The sequence below is a fragment of the Capricornis sumatraensis genome, chromosome 6 (assembly GCF_032405125.1).
Source record: "Capricornis sumatraensis isolate serow.1 chromosome 6, serow.2, whole genome shotgun sequence".
Lineage (NCBI taxonomy): Eukaryota > Metazoa > Chordata > Mammalia > Artiodactyla > Bovidae > Capricornis > Capricornis sumatraensis.
The window spans coordinates 52456610-52476271 of NC_091074.1; the positions used below are offsets into that span (position 1 = coordinate 52456610).

The 19662-nt window shown below is 37.0% G+C and overlaps 1 protein-coding gene across 2 annotated transcripts in view; it reads left to right on the forward strand.

The window, feature by feature from the left end:
- Positions 1-19662, forward strand: part of LOC138081095 (zinc-regulated GTPase metalloprotein activator 1B) — a 52684-nt gene that overhangs the window by 22350 nt on the left and 10672 nt on the right. The window contains exons 8-11 of one of the 2 annotated variants that reach the window (XM_068974169.1): positions 3927-4013; positions 5201-5245; positions 14710-14766; positions 17550-17601. In XM_068974169.1, the coding sequence (XP_068830270.1) occupies positions 3927-4013; positions 5201-5245; positions 14710-14766; positions 17550-17601 (241 nt within the window). The remainder of the gene's footprint in view (positions 1-3926; positions 4014-5200; positions 5246-14709; positions 14767-17549; positions 17602-19662) is intronic. The other variant, XM_068974170.1, reaches the window with a different exon arrangement.

Below are 19662 nucleotides of genomic sequence, written 5' to 3' on the forward strand. Positions count from 1 at the left end.
GCAGGCTGGTTCTTAACCACTAGCACCACCTGAGAAGCCCTCTCTTTAGACTTACGAATATTTAAATTATTTTGCTGACCCTAAGCATAGTCTTGTTAATGGGGAAAGAGTTTGGGAATAGGCAATAGTCCCAGGGAAGATCCCCTAGAGAAGGGAAAGGCTACCCACTCGAGTATTCTGGCCTAGAGAATTTCATGAACTATACAGTCCATGGGGTTGCAAAGAGTTGGACAGGACTGAGCAATTTTCACTTTCACTTTCAATAGTACCCGAATATGCTGTTCGATTTGAAAGGGAGGTCTCCTTTCCATGAGCCAAGATTTGCTGCAGATGATACAAACAGGTGATTGATCCCCTGTCATTTTGCAATATGGTACTCTGTTGTTTTATAATCCTGGCTAAACATGTCATTTGGTATTTAGCTATGATTCACATTAGACTAAACTTAAATATTTTTGTGAGTTTTTTGTTGTTAAAATGCATTTGTTACAGAAAATATAAGTAAACCAAATAGAAAGTAGTAAAACGGGAATGACAACCTATTCCAGTATCCTTGCCTGGAGAATTCATGGACAGCGGAGCCTGGCAGCCTACACAGTTTGTTGGGTCTCAAAGAGTTGGACACGATTGAGCAACTAACACACACACAGAAACCAAAATAAAGTTAAATACAGAAGCCCTTCAATTTGAAGATGGCAGTTGACTGTATTTTGAGATGTACACATTCAGTCTTTATTCATATGAAATTTACTTAAATAAAAATGGGATTGTGATGTACCTACTGTTGAAACCTGCTTTTCAGTGAATTAAAGTTGATTTACTTTTGAGAATCTGGTTGTTCTTTAAAAATAACCAGCTATACCATTCACTTCAGTTCAGTGCAGTCGCTCAGCTGTGTCCGACTCTGCAGCCCCATGAACTGCAGCACGCCAGGCCTCCCTGTCCATCACCAACTCCCGGAGTTCACTCAACTCACATCCATCGAGTTGGTGATGTCATCCAGCCATCTCATCCTCTGCCGTCCCCTTTTCCTCCTGCCCCCAATCCCTCCCAGCATCAGAGTCGTTTCCAATGACTCAACTCTTCGCATGAGGTGGCCAAAGTACTGGAGTTTCAGCTTTAGCATCAGTCCTTCCAAAGAAAAACCAGGACTGATCTCCTTTAGGAGGGACTGTTTGGATCTCCTTGCAGTCCAAGGGACTCTCAAGAGTCTTCTCCAACACCACAGTTCAAACACATCAATTCTTCGATGCTCAGCTTTCTTTATAGTCCAACTCTCACATCCATACATGACTACTGGAAAAACCATAGCCTTGACTAGTCGGACCTTTGTTGGCAAAGTAATGTCTCTGCTTTTGAATATGCTATCTAGGTTGGTCATACCTTTCCTTCCAAGGAGTAAGCGTCTTTTAATTTCATGGCTGCAGTCACCATCTGCAGTGATTTTGGAGCCCCACCAAAAAGTCTGACACTGTTTCCCCATCTATTTCCCATGAAGTGATGGGACCAGATGCCATGATCTTCGTTTTCTGAATGTTGAGCTTTAAGCCAACTTTTTGACTCTCAACTTTCACTTTCATCAAGAGGCTTTTTAGTTTCTCTTCACTTTCTGGATAAGGGTGGTGTCATCTGCATATCTGAGCTTATTGCTATTTCTCCCGGCAGTCTTGATTCCAGCTTGTGCTTCTTCCAGCCCAGCGTTTCTCATGTACTCTGCATATAAGTTAAATAAGCAGGGTGACAGGATACAGCCTTGACGTACTCCTTTTCCTATTTGGAACCAGTCTGTTGTTCCATGTCTGGTTCTAACTGTTGCTTCCTGACCTGCATATAGGTTTCTCAAGAGGCAGGTCAGGTGGTCTGGTATTCCCATCTCTCTCAGAATTTTCCATAGATTATTGTGATCCACACAGTCAAAGGCTTTAGCATAGTCAATAAAGCAGAAATAGATGTTTTTCTGGAACTCTCTTGATTTTTCAATGATCCAGCGGATGTTGGCCATTTGATCTCTGGTTCCTCTGCCTTTTCTAAAACCAGCTTGAACATCAGGAAGTTCACAGTTCATGTATTGCTGAAGCCTGGCTTGGAGAATTTTGAGCATTACTTTACTAGTGTGTGAGATGAGTGCAATTGTGCGGTAGTTTGAGCATTCTTTGGCATTGCCTTTCTTTGGGATTGGAATGACAACTGACCTTTTCCAGTCCTGTGGCCACTGCTGAGTTTTCCAAATGTGCTGGCATATTGAGTGCAGCACTTTCACAGCATCATCTGTCAGGATTTGAAATAGCTCCACTGGAATTCCATCATCTCCACTAGCTTTGTTCATAGTGATGCTTTCTAAGGCTTACTTGACTTCGCATTCCAGGATGTCTGGCTCTAGGTGACTGATCACACCATCGTGATTGTGTCGGTCATGAAGATCTTTTTTGTACAGTTCTTCTGTGTATTCTTGCCACCTGTTCTTAATATCTTCTGCTTCAGTTAGGTCCATACCATTTCTGTCCTTTATCGAGCCCATCTTTGCATGAAATGTTCCCTTGGTATCTCTGATTTTCTTGAAGAGGTCTCTTGTCTTTCCCATTGTGTTCTTTTCCTCTATTTCTTTGCACTGATCGCTGAGGAAGACGTTCTTATCTATTCTTGCTGTTCTTTGGAATTCTGCATTCAGATGCTTATATCTTTCCTTTTCTCCTTTGCTTTCCACTTCTCTTCTTTTCACAGCTATTTGTAAGGCCTCCCCAGACAGCCATTTTGCTTTTTTGCATTTCTTTTCCATGGGGATGGTCTTGATCCCTGTCTCCTGTGCAATGTCACGAACCTCCGTCCATGGTTCATGAGGCACTCTATCTATCAGATCTAGTCCCTTAAATCTATTTCTCACTTCCACATTATAATCATAAGGGATTTGATTTAGGTCATACCTGAATGGTCTAGTGGTTTCCCCTACTGTCTTCATTTTAAGTCTGAATTTGGTAATAAGGAGTTCATGATCTGAGCCACAGTCAGCTCCTGGTCTTGTTTTTGCTGACTGTCTAGAGCTTCTCCATCTTTGGCTGCAAAGAATATAATCAATCTGATTTTGGTATTGACCATCTGGTGATGTCCATGTGTAGAGTCTTCTCTTGTGTTATTGAAAGAGGGTGTTTGCTATGATCAGTGCATTCTCTTGGCAAAACTCTATTAGCTATACCATTAGGTAGTATAAAACCAGTACTGGAAACAGTCTAGTGATTAAACTTTCCTGAAGAATTGAGGAAATTTTAAATAATTCTAGAAAATAGAATTTCTAATCATAGTAAGCTATATTGTTATCCAGCATCCTGTCAACTGGATTCTTTAACTTGAATTTCTGTAGTGTATCTATCTTAGAAAATACATATTTGTAATGATGAAGGTAATTGTTCAAGATCCTTACATATCTTTAGTGTAGATTTTTGAAAAATGTTAATAAAGAGTCGGACATGACTGAGCGACTGAACTGAATGTTAAGTGAACTTGTTCTTTGTAATTTCTTTGAAAATTATGGTAACTATTACGTGGAATACTTTAATAAGTAGACTGTCCTTGTTCCTACCATATTGGATATCATAATTATGCATTTCTTTACAGAGAAAATCATGAGTTGAAAATCATCCTAATTATAAACCGTCCTTGATTGTAAACTTTCTGAGGCGTATCTTTGTAGTTTTAGAGTAGCCAGTAAGAACACTTAATAAATATTTTTTGAATGAATGATGTGAATCCTAATTTTTATAGTGATGAATGCAATACATCCTTACTATTTGAAGAATGATAAATAGGGGTAAATCAAGTTATTACATAGAGTACTGTATACTTTTAAATTGCTAATTGGTCTGGAGGAGGCATTTTCTATTTTTCGTTTCCTAGCTTTTCTCTTGACATCTGTTCTTTGTTTGCTAATTTAGGCAAGTTGCTTTGGCAGATATCATCATCCTCAATAAAACAGACTTGGTTTCAGAAGAGGATTTAAACAAGTTAAGAACAACTATTAGGTACAAAATTAGAAATGTGTGTTAAGTAGCTGCATATTAAAAATGTACAGAATATTTTTACTGTAACTGTTGTCTTGTAGAAATTTAAGGTTCAAGATTGACTTGCTTCATTTATCACTGAATCACATATTCAGGGAATCACATATTTTGTTGTTGAGTAATAGACTTATGTAAATAGTAATAAGTAAAATTGTTTTCCATTGCTTTTAGAATATGCAGTTGAACGTTGTTGCCAGCCTGTACTGTATAGCAATACCAGAAAAGACTTTGACAAAGCACTGTGATAAATTATAGCCTCTTTGGGCTTCTTACCCTCCATTGTACCTCAGACTTGTGACTGACTCGGAATTAGATTTGAAGAGTTGGAAGAAAGTAAACATACTTGAGAGGTAATAGCTATCAGGTTATAGAGTATATTCAAAAGAGAAGATTAAGAGTTTTGTGAATTAGTAGAGAGTCTTGCCTCACTATCATTGTTTGGGAATTTTTACCCACAAGAACAATAGCAGATGTTGTCAGCAAATAACCCTAAAGGTAGTGAAATTGATTATATAAATAGATATTATACTGTATACTGAAAAGGATTTAACAAGTATTTTTGGCACCATACAAAGGGAAACATATTTCATTATCTTTGTACCAGAAAGGGGAGGACTGGCAGAGTAGATAGAGATCCTAGCTAGGGAACTGAAGAGATTATTCTATTTAAAAAAACAGATGTGTGACTGAAACTGAGGACAGGCTGGGGTCAAAGTCACTTGTAACTAGGTTTTTATTTCTAGCGTGTGTACAGCCATTTCCACCAATGCGTGTTGAGGAAAATTAGGTGTCAGTTTAAAAGTTTGATGTGTTTACTCATTTCAAGAACATTAGAATTACTGGCTGTTTATAAATCATTTTTTCTAAAGTGAAGGGTCTTTATATAAACACAAAGTAGTCCCTAGTCTGTCAGTTGTGCAGTAGATTTTTACATATCATGTTTGATTGCAAAAGTGGAATATACCTGATTTATGATTAGAAGTAAAAAACTAAACTATAAAAAATGTAAGTTTTCTTATTGTTTATGTTTCTCTAGCTGTATGATATACTTGTGTATGCTCACTTCATGTTTCAGAAATAATGTGGAGTGGTTTTTTAAAAAATTAACATTTACTTTTTTACCCTGTTCATTTTTATATTTATTTCAGATCAATAAATGGACTGGGAAAAATTTTAGAAACACAGAGATCAAGGTACTTTTAAAAGCTATTACTAATATTAACAATAAATAATTTTTTTAAGTAATTGATAACTATGTTTGATTATAATATAGGAAAGACATGTACATTTTTTTAAAAATGAGACCCAAAATTTTGTTTTAAATGCTCTTTATATATTACTTCGGCCTATTTAGTTAATATGTTCACTTCTCATTGTGACTAAGACCTCAGAGCCATGATTATAGTCTGTAACTGTGCCTTTGCTTTAACGAGGAAGAAAGCATAGGATTTTGAACCACTCAGGGAAGTAATTAGTACAGAAATATGAAAAAGTATACTATTAGGAATCTTATCTTAATTTGAGATGTTTAGATGACTTCTTAATATTTTAAAAACTTTCTTAGTGTTTCATAGTTGCAAAATAAAACTATCATGTAAAAATACGAGGAAGCTTTAAGTTCCTGATGCATTCTTTGTAAATATTTTGATTTTGATTTCCTATAGGTTCTTCTCTCTTTTTAATTCTTTTCATACAGATGTGCTTTACTTTATAAAATAGATGTGTTCTTAAAACATCTGTGAAATGGATTTCTGTAGATTGAACTCTTATTTTGCACTGAGTGCTATCATGATTTCAGAAAATTTTCTGTGCAGGAGTCGTTTTGTTAAGCTTTTTTTTTTTTTTTTTTTAGCAAGAATGGCTCAGCAGCTGATAGACCCAGCAACATGCAGCCAGCAGCTCTGAGGCTCAGAGCTGGCAGTCTAGTGCCACCTGGTTCTTAATTCAGAGATTCTGTCTTTGGAAGTGCAACAACAGCCTTAGTTGAGTGGCTTGTCTGCTGTGGTAGAGATTAGAGTGCTGACAGACTACCATAAGTGTTAGGCAGTACCAGCAGCAGCTGCTTCTATGCATGTGAACAGCTGAGGAATTAATTTGGTATGCATTCTCAGAAGCTGCTCATCTGTTGGCAGAAGTAGCAGAAGAATGCCCTTAGTGTTAAGTCCTCTGCAAGCATATACCACATGTGCTCCCTGCATTTCAGATTCCAGTGCAGAATGTCTCTGATAACCTAACTCACACCATGAGCCATTCCTCAGTATCTGTCTTCTTCCTGTTGCATTTTACCATTTTCTTTCTTCTTAAATTTTCTCCTCCTTAAAAAATAATATATAGACAACCACATAATATTTAAGTTTTAAAAATCATATCTATAAATAGATGTGATTATGTTCTAATAGATTTATTTGGTTTGTTTTTACAAATGTTGTAAACCAATTTTTTTAAAGGCCTCTGGATTTATCTTGCTTAATTTTTCTTTTCATTGACTTTAATTTTCAACCTTTATGTCCTGCATAAACATTTCATCTTGAATGGTTTATTTTGTAACAGTTTTGTTGTTTATATAATATTCCTAACATTTGCTCTCTCATTTTTTCAATAAACATGCAGTGATTAAATTTTATTTCAAATGGATGAATGAACAAGAGGATAACATCTCCTTTTTTCTTCTGTTTCTTCAATTGATGTTTGCCAGTGCATCTGAGATACCAGGGGCTTTCTGAAATAGTGCTTAAATTTTTTTTAATCCCTTAAGCATTTTGTGTTTGGCAAATGCTTATAATAGTAAAAATAGTAAAACTTATAATAGTATAGCAATTGTAAAACTTATAAACATGTATAGAAAAGGCTTACCTTGAGTATTTAGTTAAGGAGTAAGAATGGTGTAGTATGTCTTATTGGTGAGACTTAATGATTTTGAGGCAAATGGAAATTCTAAGGGACTTCAGAAGTATGCGTGGAAGATTAGAAAAAGTACCATTCTTTAACAGACTTTTTTTTAATCTTGGAAATTTAAGTGCACTGAACAGAGGAAAACCAAAGTTTAATTGATCAATAATAAGTTAATCAATTCAGTGATTTATTGAGCCTTCTACTAGTTGCTGTACATTTCGTGGCATATTGACAATTTGAACAATGTATATATAAGGTAAAAACTCTGCCTTTAAGAAGATCAGAATATATTAAAAACAAATATATTAAATACTGTTTTACAACAGGAATATTAAATACACAGGATCCTATAAGAGTAGGAAGATAGAGGAAAAACTATTCAGTTCTTCTTGGTGAAGAGTCAGAAACTTTGGACTCAGCAGATTATCATTGGCCTCAATCTTGAAGAATGAATAGGAGTTTTCCAGATCTACCAGAGTTGTTGTTCAGTTGTTGTCCGACTCTTGGTGACTCCACGGACTGTGCCAGGCTTCCCTGTTCTTCACCTTCTCCCGGAGCCCGTTCACATTCAAGTTCATTGAATCGGTGATGCCGTCCAACCATCTCGTCCTTTGTCATCCCCTTCTCTTCCTGCCTTCAGTCTTTCCCAGCATCACGGTCTGTTCCAGTGAGTCAGTTCTTTGCATCAGGTTGCCAGAATATTGAAGCTTCAGCTTCAGCATCAGCATCAGTCCTTCCAGTGAATATTCAGGGTTGATTTGTTTAGGATTGACTGGTTTGATCTCCTTGCAATCCAGTGGACTCTCAAGAGTCTTCTCCAGCACCACAGTTCAAAAACATCAGTTCTTCAGTGCTCAGTCTTCTTTATGGTCCAATTCTCACATTCAAATATGACTACGGGAAAAACAATAGCTTTGACTCTATGGACCTTTGTTGGCAGTGAGATGTCTCTGCTGCTTAATGTCATAGATTTGTCATAGCTTTCCTTCCAAAGAGCAAGCGCCTTTTAATTTCATGGCTGCAGTCACCATCTGCAGTGATTTTGGAGCCTGAGAAAATAAAATCTGTCACTGTTTCCATTGTTTCCGCATCTATTTGCCATGAAGTGATGGGACTGGATGCCATGATCTTGATTTTTTGGATGTTCAGTTTTAAGCCAGCTTTTTCACTTTCCTCTTTCACTCTCATCAAGAGGCTCTTTTGTTCCTCTTCACATTCTGCCATAAGAGTAGTAGTAGCATCTGCATATCTGAGGTTATTGATATTTCTCCTGGCAATCTTGATTCCAGCTTGTGCTTCATCCAGCCTGGCATTTGCATGATGTACTCTGCATATAAGGTAAATTAGCAGGGTGACAATATATAGCCTTGATGTACTTCTTTTCCCAATTTGGAACCAGGCCATTGTTCAATGTCCAGTTCTAAGCGTTGCTTCTTGATTGCATACACATTTCTCGGAATAAAGGTAAGGTGGTCTGGTATTCCCATCTCTTGAAGAATTTTCCACAGTTTGTTGTGATCCACACAGTCAAATGCTTTATCATAGTGAATGAAGCAGAAGTAGATGGTTTTCTGGAATTCTCTTGCTTTTTCTATGACCCAACAGCTATTGGCAATTTAATCTCTGGTTCCTGTGCCTTTTATAAATCCAGCTTGTACATCCAGAAGTTCTCAGTTCGTGTATTGTTGAAGCCTAGCTTGGAGGATTTTGATCGTGATCTTCCTAGCATGTGAAATGAGGGCAATTTTGTGGTAGTTTGAACATTCTTTGGCATTGCCTTTCTCTGGGATTGGAATGAAAACTGACCTTTTCCAGTCCTGTGGCCACTGCTGAGTTTTCAAATTTGCTGGCATATTGAGTGCAGCACTTTCACAGCCTCATCTTCTAGGATTTAAAATAGCTCAGCTGGAATCCCATCACCTCCACTAGCTTTGTTTGTAGTGCTGTTTCCTAAGGCCAACTTGACTTCGCATTCCAGGATGTCTGGCTCTATCTGGGTCATTGAGATCTTTTTTGCATAGTTCTTCTGTGTATTCTTGCCACCTCTTCTTAATATCTTCTGCTTCTGTTAGGTCCATACAAATTCTGTCATTTATTGTGCCCATCTTTGCATGAAATATTCCTTTGGTATCTCTGATTTTCTTGAAGAGATCTCTAGTCTTTCCCATTCTATTGTTTTCCTCTATTTGCATTGTTCACTTAGAAAGTCTTTCTTATCTCTCCTTGCTATTCTTTGGAATTCTGCTTTAAATGGGTATATCTTTCCTTTTATCCATTGCCTTTTGCTTCTCTTATTTCCTCAGCTATTTGTAAGGCCTCTTAAGAAATCATTTTGCCTTTATGCATTTCTTCTTGGGGGGCATGGTTTTGATCACTGCCTCCTGTACAATGTTACAAACCTCTGTCCATAGTTCTTCAGACACTCTGTCTATCAGATATAATCCCTTGAATCTACTAGTCACTTCCATTACATAATTGTAAGAGATTTGATTTAGGTCATACCTGAATGGCCTAGTGGTTTTCCTTACTTTCTTCAATTTAAGTCTGAATTTGGCAAAAAGGAGTTCATGGTTTGAGCCAAGTCAGCTCCCCATCTTGCTTTACTGACTGTACAGAGCTTCTCCATCTTCGACTGCAAAGAATATAATCAGTCTGATTTCGGTATTGACCATCTGGTGATGTCCATTTGTAGAGTCATCTCTTGTATTGTTGGAAGAGGGTGTTTTCTATGACCAGTGAGTTCTTTTGGCAAAACTCTGTTTGTGGTCCGCTGGAGAAGGGAATGGCAAACCAGCATTCTTGCCTTGAGAATCCCATGAACAGTTTGAAATGGACCAGAGTAGTAGTGTCTTTCTCGCCATAAGAAAGATTTTGTATTCCAGGAAGCTGTGAATATTTTAGAACGGGCAAAACACATTGTGTTAATCTTACGTTGCAGAGAGGAAAAGACACATGACTATGGAGATGAAGCAATTACCTCAAGAGTATTGAATGCCATGACACATGGTTTGGATTTTCTATGGAGGCAGCAAGTTATTTGCGAAGGATTTTAAAGGCAGTATGACTCTGGTGATATGGAGTGAATATGGGGCTTTTCTCCAAGTTAGGAGATTCAGGAAGGAGGAGCAACTTTGCGGTGGGGTTTCCCAGGTGGTTCTAGTGGTAAAGAATCCACCTGCCAGTGCAGGAGACACAAGAGACGTGGGTGTGATTCCTGGGTCAGGAAGATCCCCTAGAGGAGGGCATGGCAACCCAACTTGCCTGGAGAATCTAATGGATACAGGAGCCTGGCAGGCTGCAGTCCATGGGGTGGCAAAGAGTTGGATAAAACTGAAGCAACTTAGGACACACACAGCACAGTGATAGCACTGGGTTTGGTGTTGTCAAACCCAAAATGGATTAGTTCCATTTTGTAAACACTGAGTTTGAGATGCCACTTGGGAAGGGATTTGGAAATTTAGCCTCAGAAGTCAAGACTTACTATTAGATATTATCAAGTACTCCTAGATCTGGGATGGTCTGGTGGCCTGTGTGTCTGACTCACTGGACTTTGAAAAGATGATGATACTTCTGGAATAGGAGCGGAACTCCCCTCCCCTGAGAGAGCCAGAATCCTCTTCCTTTTCCATTCTCTTACTGCTAGTCTTAGGCTACATAAAGCAGTCTTTAGACAGGGATAATTGAAAGCTCCTCATAGGGAAAAGACTCGGTACTTCTGGCATGATAGCTCAAGAAATTATGAGCTTTGGAACTTTTTTCTTGTTTGCTTCATTCTGCCATTCAGGTTTTACATGATAGTAATAGTCTTTTTATTATTTATTTTTTCTATATTAATGTTTTGGAAAAGATCTTCTGTTTTTATCTCTGAAGGGAGAAATTAAATAAAATTTGATGCCATGAAAATTAGTTTTCTAGTTACATTCCTTGGATGAGTAAAGAAATTTGATTTTTGATGGTGGTACTAAATTTGGGGAAAGTCCATGACAACTTTCATCTGGAACCTTGGACTTTTCTCTTTTCCTCTCCATTGAGAATCTGGTGAGATACAGTGAGGGACTTTGGTATTTTTTGTTCTCTGTACAGTTTATCCTGTCTGGATCTTTTATTGATACCATCTTGTTGGAAATATCAAAAGAATCTGGGTATAAAGCAGAATTATCTATGTATTCTCAAGAACACTGTTGCAGTGAAAACTGGAGATTGTTTAGAAGCTTGTGTTTGCCTGAATTTTGATATTCACACAATTAGCATGTGTAAACTTTTAAAACTTTAAGCTATTTCCTAAGTTAAAAATGACAGACTTGGTGAAAAACTTCATTCACTTGTCACCTGTCAGTATAAATATTTGCTTAACTGTGATGGTATGAAGGGAAATATGTTTAATATTAAGGCTTTGGTCTCTTATGTAAATTGATATTCAGAAATTTTTTCATGGAACATTTACTTTTTTGCTTGATTATTTTCCTAATACTGCTCATCTAGAATGTCAAGAATTTGAAATATTACAGTCTGTTAACATAGAACTCTGGAGTATCCTTCTTTTAATAAGATGGGAATTTGTCTGCCTTGTTTCAGGAGAAGGTTCATAATTTAACAGACTCTTGTTGCTACAAGTATGAATATATGACAGACTATTGAGAATGAACAAAGCAGACACAGCTGGTCAGCTCTAAGTTAAAGGAGATGGTTTTTACATATTTTATATTTGAAAAAATTTTGACAAAATCTTTCTCAAATGAAGTTTTATTTTCCTTGTCAGAAAATTTAATAAATATTCAGCATATCCCTGGAGTCTAATTTTGAAACCTGATCTTACTGTAGTCATTTTTCTTCAAACATTTCTCCACTTTGATTATGTAGCTTTGATTTTGGAGAAATCACTGTCCTTTACTGTTTCCTATTGTTTAGTCGCTCATTTGTGTCCGACTCTTTTGCGACCCCCTGGACTGTGGCCCTCCAGGCTCCTCTGTCTGCTTTTCAAGCAAGAATACTGGAATGGGTTGCCATTCCCTTCACCAGAGGATCTTCCAAACCCAGAGATGGAACTCCTGTCTCCTGCACTGTAGGCAGATTCCTTACTGCTGGGCCACCAGGGAAGCCCTTACTGTTTCATCGGTTCATTTCAGTTCAGTCACTCAGTCCGTGTCTGACTCTTTACAACCCCATGAATTACAGCATGCCAGGCCTCCCTGTCCATCACCAACTCCTGGAGTTCACTCAAACTCATGTCCATTGAGTCGGTGATGCCATCCAGCCATCTCATCCTCTGTCTTCCCCTTTTCCTCCTGCCCCAATCCCTCCCAGCATCAGAGTCTTTTCCAATGAGTCAACTCTTCACATGAGGTGGCCAAAGTATTAGAGTTTCAGCTTTAGCATCATTCCTTCCAGTGAACACCCAGGGCTGATCTCTTTTAGAATGGACTGGTTGGATGTCCTTGCAGTCCAAGGGACTCTCAAGAGTCTTCTCCAACACCACAGTTCAAAAGCATCAATTCTTCGGCGCTCAGCTTTCTTCACAGTCCAACTCTCACATCCATACGTGACCACAGGAAAAACCATAGCCTTGACTAGACGGACCTTTGTTGGCAAAGTAATGTCTCTGCTTTTGAATATGCTATCTAGGTTGGTCATGACTTTCCTTCCAAGGAGTAAGCATCTTTTATTTTCATGGCTGCAGTCACCATCTGCAGTGATTTTGGAGCCCAAAAAAATAAAGTCTGACACCATTTCCACTGTTCCCCATCTATTTCCCATGAAGTGATGGGACCGGATGCCATGATCTTCGTTTTCTGAATGTTGAGCTTTAAGCCAACCTTTTCACTCTCCTCTTTCACTTTCATTAAGAGGCTTTTTAGTTCCTTTTCACTTTCTACCATAAGGGTGGTGTCATCTGCATATCTGAGGTTATTGATATTTCTCCTGGCAATCTTGATTCCAGCTTGTGCTTCTTCCAGCCCAGCGTTTCTCATGATGTACTCTGCATAGAAGTTAAATAAGCAGGATGACAATATACGGCCTTGACATACTCCTTTTCTTATTTCATAGGCTGGCATAAAAATTGGAACTCAATCACTATTCTTTATAAATAGGAAAAGGAGTATGTCAAGGCTGTATATTGTCACCCTGCTTATTTAACTTCTATGCAGAGTACATAATGAGAAACGCTAGGCTGGATGAAGCACAAGCTGGAATCAAGATTGCCAGGAGAAATATCAATAACCTCAGATATGCAGATGACACCACCCTTATGGTAGAAAGTGAAGAAGAAATAAAGAGCTTCTTGATGAAAGTGAAGGAAGAGTGAAAAAGTTGGCTTAAAGCTCAACATTCAGAAAACAAAGATCATGGCATCCAGTCTCATCACTTCATGGCAAATAGATGGAGAAACAGTGGAAACAGTGACAGACTTTATTTTGGGGGGCTCCACAATCACTGCAGATGGTGACTGCAACCATGAAATAAAAAGATGCTTACTCCTTGGAAGAAAAGTTATGACCAACCTAGACAGCATATTAAAAAGCAGAGACGTTACTTTCCCAACAAAGGTCCATCTAGTCAAGGCTATGGTTTTTCCAGTAGTTATGTATGGATGCGAGGGTTGGACTATTAAGAAAGCTGAGCGCCGAAGAATTGATGCTTTTGAACTGTGGTGTTGGAGAAGACTCTTGAGAGTCCCTTGGACTGCAAGGAGATCCAATTGGTCCATCCTAAAGGAGATCAGTCCTGAATATTCATTGGAAGGACTGATGTTGAAGCTGAAACTCCAATAATTTGGCCACCTGATGCGAAGAGCCTGATTCATTTGAAAAGACCCTGATGCTGGGAAAGATTGAAGGTGAGAGGAGAAGGGGACAACAGAGAATGAGATGATTGGATGGCATCACCGACTCAATGGACATGAGTTTGAGTAAACTCCAGGAGTTGATGATGGACAGGGAGGCCTGGTGTGCTGCAGTCAATGGGATCGCAAAGAGTGGGACACGACTGAGAAACTGAACTGAACTGAACTGAATGCTGATTGTGATATGATAACCTCTTCTGACTTCAATCTCTTCTTTCCTAACAAGGCTTAATTACCACTAAATAATATTAACAGAAATAATATTTATTCAAATAGAGCACTAATAGGTAGTTTCAGTCTATATGCAACCCCAACTGAAGGAAATAAAATCAAACCACATTCTTTGGATGTAGATAAGGGTCATAGAATAAATATTTATGTATTGATTATTTGACTGCTTATATTCTTATGATACTACTCATTTTATCATGAAAGATGGAGTAAAAGAAATAGAGTAATTCCAAAGATAATGTTCCTATACTACTTTGTTCTTTACATTTGTTCAGTTTTGCTCATTTCGTCTTTTGAGTAATAAACTGCTACTTTTGAAAAGTTTAAGTTTTTAACCAATTTTTTTTTTTTGCTATAAAAATCTAGTTTGAAGAGCTCAAGTTTTTAGAACTAAAAAGACAGTTTAAGTAAAAACAAACCAAAAAACCCACTACAGTTTATTGAAGTAATAATCAAAGTAATTTTCTTCCTTGGTCTAAAACCATTTATTCTGTTTTTAAAGTTTTATGCATAAATCTCCTAGAAATTTTTTACAAAAGCTTTTTTGTTCCTTGCTGTCATGTTATGTGTTTGCCCAAATAGTATATATTAATTAATTTTTATGTCTACATTTCTGGCGAAATAGAGATTGCTTTTCTTTATTAATTATATTTTACAGAATATAACACTTCATGTTGGTGTTCTTCCTTTTAGAGTTGACCTTGCAAAAGTATTAGATCTTCATGGCTTTGACAGTCTCTCTGGAATAAGGTATGTTTCCTGTCCTGTTTGGTCACTTTTACTATAATGTATTTTTTCCCCCCTACAGTTATAGGTGTTAACAGAATGATTTATATGTATGCACATTTGATTTATGCTTCCTGTTACATTTTTGATGTTGTAGATCGTTCCTAATGATTATGTTCTTGAAAGTTTTGCTAACTGGATGTTTGGAAATCACATGTATTTTCCTACAGAAGTTACAGTGTAAGTGGTACTTAACTTTAGAGATTTGATGTTAATATTTCTTTCCCATCCACTGTGAGTAATACTTCCTATGAGAAAACACATGAGATATACATAGAAAGCTTTAGTTTGGGGTATTCCCTCAAGCACTCCTTTTCCTGTAGTAATGGATCAGTTTCCTATCTCTTTCCCTAGGGAATCATTTTGATAAGGGAAAGAACAAATAGTTCTTCCCTGGTCATTGATATCTTTTTTTTTTAACCATCTTTAACCAGTTTTAACTGTACAGTTCATTCAGTAGTGTTAAGTATATTCACATTGTTTGCAATGGATCTACTTTTTCATCTTGCAAAACTGAAACTCTGTACCAGTCTGATGACAACTCCTGGTTTTCCTCTCCCTGTAGCCCCTGGTAACTACCAATCTGTTATCTGTTTCTCAGAATCTGAAAACTTTAGATACCTCAAATAAGTGAAATCATACAGTATTTGTCTTATTGTCACTAACTTATTTCACTTAGTTCTCAAGGTTCATCTGTTTTGTAGCATGTGACAATAGTGTCTTCCTTTTTTAAGGCTACATAATATTCCATTGTACATGTCATTTTTTATTTAACCATTTATTCATTGATAATGACATTCAGGTTGCTTTCACCTCTTGGCTATTGTGAATAATTCTGCAGTGATCATGGGTTGGGTGTGCAAATACCTTTTCAACACCCTGCCTGAAATTCTTTGGATATATGCCCAGGACTGAGATTGCTGGATCATATGGTAATTCTATTTTTAATATTTTGAGGAACCATCATATTGTTTTCCATAGCAGCTGCACCATTTTACATTCCTGCAAACAGTGTATAAGTGTTCCAATTTTTCCACTTCCTTGCCAACACTTGCTATTTTCTGTTGGTTTTGGTAGTAGCTGTCCCAGTGGGCATGAGATACATTGTGGTTTTGATTTACATTTCTGTAACAATTAGATATTGAGCATCTTTTCATTTACTTGTTGGCCATTTGTATATTATCTTTGGAGAAATGTCTGTTCAGATACTTTGCCCATTTTTTATTTGGACTATTATTATTTGTGTGTGTGTGTGGTTGTGTATGGCTGAAATGTAGGTGTTCTTAAATTACTTAGGTATTAACCCCTTATCAGATGCATGGTTCGCAAATATTTTCTCCCATTTCCTCTGAAGTAGATGAGTCATAGTGAGAGGTATGACTTATGTGAGCAGTAACCTCTCTATATCCAAAGGAAAGGAGCATCCTTATCTCTGAAGATGGAGGGAATCTCAAGGCACAGGCCTTGCTGAGTTTCCCATAGTTTACCACACTTGGCTCATCCTCTCTCCTGTCATATCTCCATGGCTTTCCACTCTTCGTCAAACCCAGCACAGAAACACCCAGGTTTACCCTTTCTTTAGGTCTTCATTTCACTATGAAGTTTCCTTTGTCAACCAAAACCCTTATTAAATGAATGTATATGCTTTTCTCTTCTTAATCTTTGTCAGTCTAATTTTCAGACCCACCCAGGGACTTAAAAGGTAGAGGAAAACTTTTTCTTGCCTGTGGAAGTTGTAGGCAGTCATTGTCCAATATTAAATATTAAACACAGGGAAAGAACATAGAATTTTTTCAAAGTTTCCAAGGTGATTTTATTTCACACTTACTGCATTAGTGATGCTTAAAAGAAATAATTACTTAACAGTGAAAGCCCTGCTCTGGATAAGGTCTTTGCATAACTTTTCTTTGTGCTTAGATGCTTAAGGAGAGAATCCTTTCCTGAGCAACCAGCTGGGAAGGATTTAATTTGACACTGTCCCTACTGAGACCCCCCAAGGAGACTCATTCCCTTCAACAGTTCCTACAAGCCTTTTCTCTTTCCTAAACTTGCTGTTACTAATTTACCCCTCACTGTTCTCCAAGGCAAAACATCTGCAAGGTTTTAAGTCCTTTTCTTCCTCCCAGCCTACCCCCATCAGTCTCTAAAGGTGCCTGCAGTTGTTATGGTTGTAATTTGTTATGGCATATTGATCTTTAGCTCCTTTTATATCAGAACAATGTATTTTTAGGAGTCTTTTAGTTTTCTCTCTGCCACTGGTAACTGACTGAATAGAAGGCTTACATTTATGGATACTGTTTATTTTTTTTAAGTAGATACATTCAAGGGAAAACATTGATATGGAAAAAACTTACTCTTCTAATTTTCTTTAGGTTCAAGCATTATTTTCACAGGGAGAGTAGATGAAATGTTCAGCAGTTGTAAAATGCTTAGGTATATTTTCCTAGCCCTGTATTAGGTTTTTTGGAAGTAAGAAACCTATTTAACCACACAAAATAGTTAAGATTAGTTTTTCTCTGTATTGTGTGTATATGTATATATGTCAATGAATGTACATTTTTATGAGAGGTTTGTAAGCAGTCTGCTAGCATTTGTCTATTAAAATATGTAAACAGCATGTAAAATTGGAACTATGTAACAGATTCAGCTGTGGAAGTTCTCTCCTATTTAGCTTTGTGTCTCTAAGTGATATATACGGTGAAATGAGAAATATGTTGAGCTCTGAATTTATAATCAGTTATTCTCAGTTTGCAGAAAAAACTTCAACATGTGCCAACAACACAACCTCATCTTGATCAGGTAAAAAAAAAAAAAATCTTCAAAAATCGTCTCTAACTACCTTGTTCTGTTTAGAACTGTCTTATTTGAACTCTTTTTTAAAAAGCATTTTTAAACTGTTTTGATAGTTTTCATAACTTAAATGTTCTTGAGGTCATCTGTATCTAGCTTCTTAATGTGTAACAAGAGTTCATCAAACCAGAGTTATTTAAAATCTTAGAAAATCATGCTTTCTGGCTTCTCCATTCTACATGTCAGTCAACATATTTTGATTAGTTCTTTTGATGAGAATTACTATATAAAAGTGGCCTAGGGGTTCTTTGTGCAGCTTATTTTTAAGTGTATTTAACTAACTGATTAATGAAAAGTCTGGAATAGACGTCCATGGCTTATTTAAATAAAAACTGACTTTGGAAAGGCAGGAAAGATGCTAGGAACAAACAAAGTGTATTTTCACTGTACCCACCTTTTTTTAAAGCAACTTGTGGATGGTGGAGCTTAAAGATAACTTCTTTCTTCCATTTAAACACCGTGAGAAGGGAGCCTGTGAGTGAGTAATGTGTCTTGCATTCTCTCCTTTTCCTTGAGACTGTCACTTATTTTTGAATCAGTTTTAATAGGGCCATGATAACAGCATACTTATCCGTCTCCATTTTGGCTCATATTTATGGGGAGCTGTACTACCACATTTCTGTCATTTTTCCCTGAGAAACTTTTCTTAATAGAATATTCATGACTTACTTATTTTACAACTGAGTTTGTATCTTTTAGTCCTCTTCACCTGTTTTGCCTATTCCCGACCCTTCCCTTTGGCAACCACCAGTTTGTTCTCTGTTATCTATGAGTCTGCTTCTGTTTTGTTATGCATGTTTGTTTGTTTTGCTTTTTGGGTTTCTACATATAAGTGAATTCATGGTATTTATCTTTTTCTGTGTGATTTATTTTACTTAACATCATACTTGTAGGCCCATCCGTACTGTCACAAATGGCAACATTTCAGTCTTTTTATAGTTGAGTAATATTCTGTTGTGTGTATACACGTGCATATGTGCATGTGTGCACACACCCACACACACCACATCTTCTTTATGCATTCATTTCTTGGTGAACACTTAGATTCCTGTTTCCATATCTTAGCTGTTGTAAATACATAATATTTCAATGAACATTAGTGGGCATCTATCTTTTTGAATTACTGTTTTCATTTTCTTAGACGTGGAATTATTGGACACGACTGGGCTACTGAACAGCAATAAATAGTAGTCCTATTTTTTTGAAGAAGCTTCATTACTGTTTTCCATAGTGGTTGTGCCAATTTTCATTTCTGCCAATAGTGCATGAGAGTTCTGTTTTCCTCACATCTTCACAAACACTTATTATTTGTTGTCTTTTTGAGAATAGTCATTCTGAAAGATGTAAGGTCATATCTTATTGTGGTTATTTTGCTTTTCCCTGGTGCTTAGTAGTGTTGAGTGAGCATCTTTTCACATGTCTGTTGGCCATCTGTATGTCTTCCTTGGAAAAATCTCTGTTCAGTCTTCTGCTCATTTTTGAATCATATTGTTTGGGTTGTTTTGTGATACTGAGTTATATGATTCTCTATGTATTTTGGATATTAATCATGTATTAGACAGATCACTTGCAAATTGCCTTTTCATTTTATTGAAGGTTTCTTTTGCTGTGCAAAAATGTTTTAGTTTGATGTAGTTCCATTCTTTATTTTTGTTTTGGTTACTTTTATCTAAGGAAATAGATCCAAAAAAATATTGCCAAGACTTATGTCAAAGAATATAGTGCCTCTGCTTTCCTTTAGGAGTTTTTTGGTTTCAGCTCTTAAATTTTATCTTTTATCCATTTCAAGTTTGTGTTATAAGAAAGTGGTCTGGTTTCATTGTTTTGCTTGTAGCTGTTCTGTTTTTCCAGTACCATTTACTGAAGAGACTACCTTTTCATGTTGTATATTCTTGTCTCCTTTGTTGTAAATTGATTGACCATATGAGTGTGAGTTTATTTCTGGGCTCTCTATTCTATTCCCTGGATCTATGTGTCTGTTTTTGTACCCGTTCCTAGAACTTACTGTAG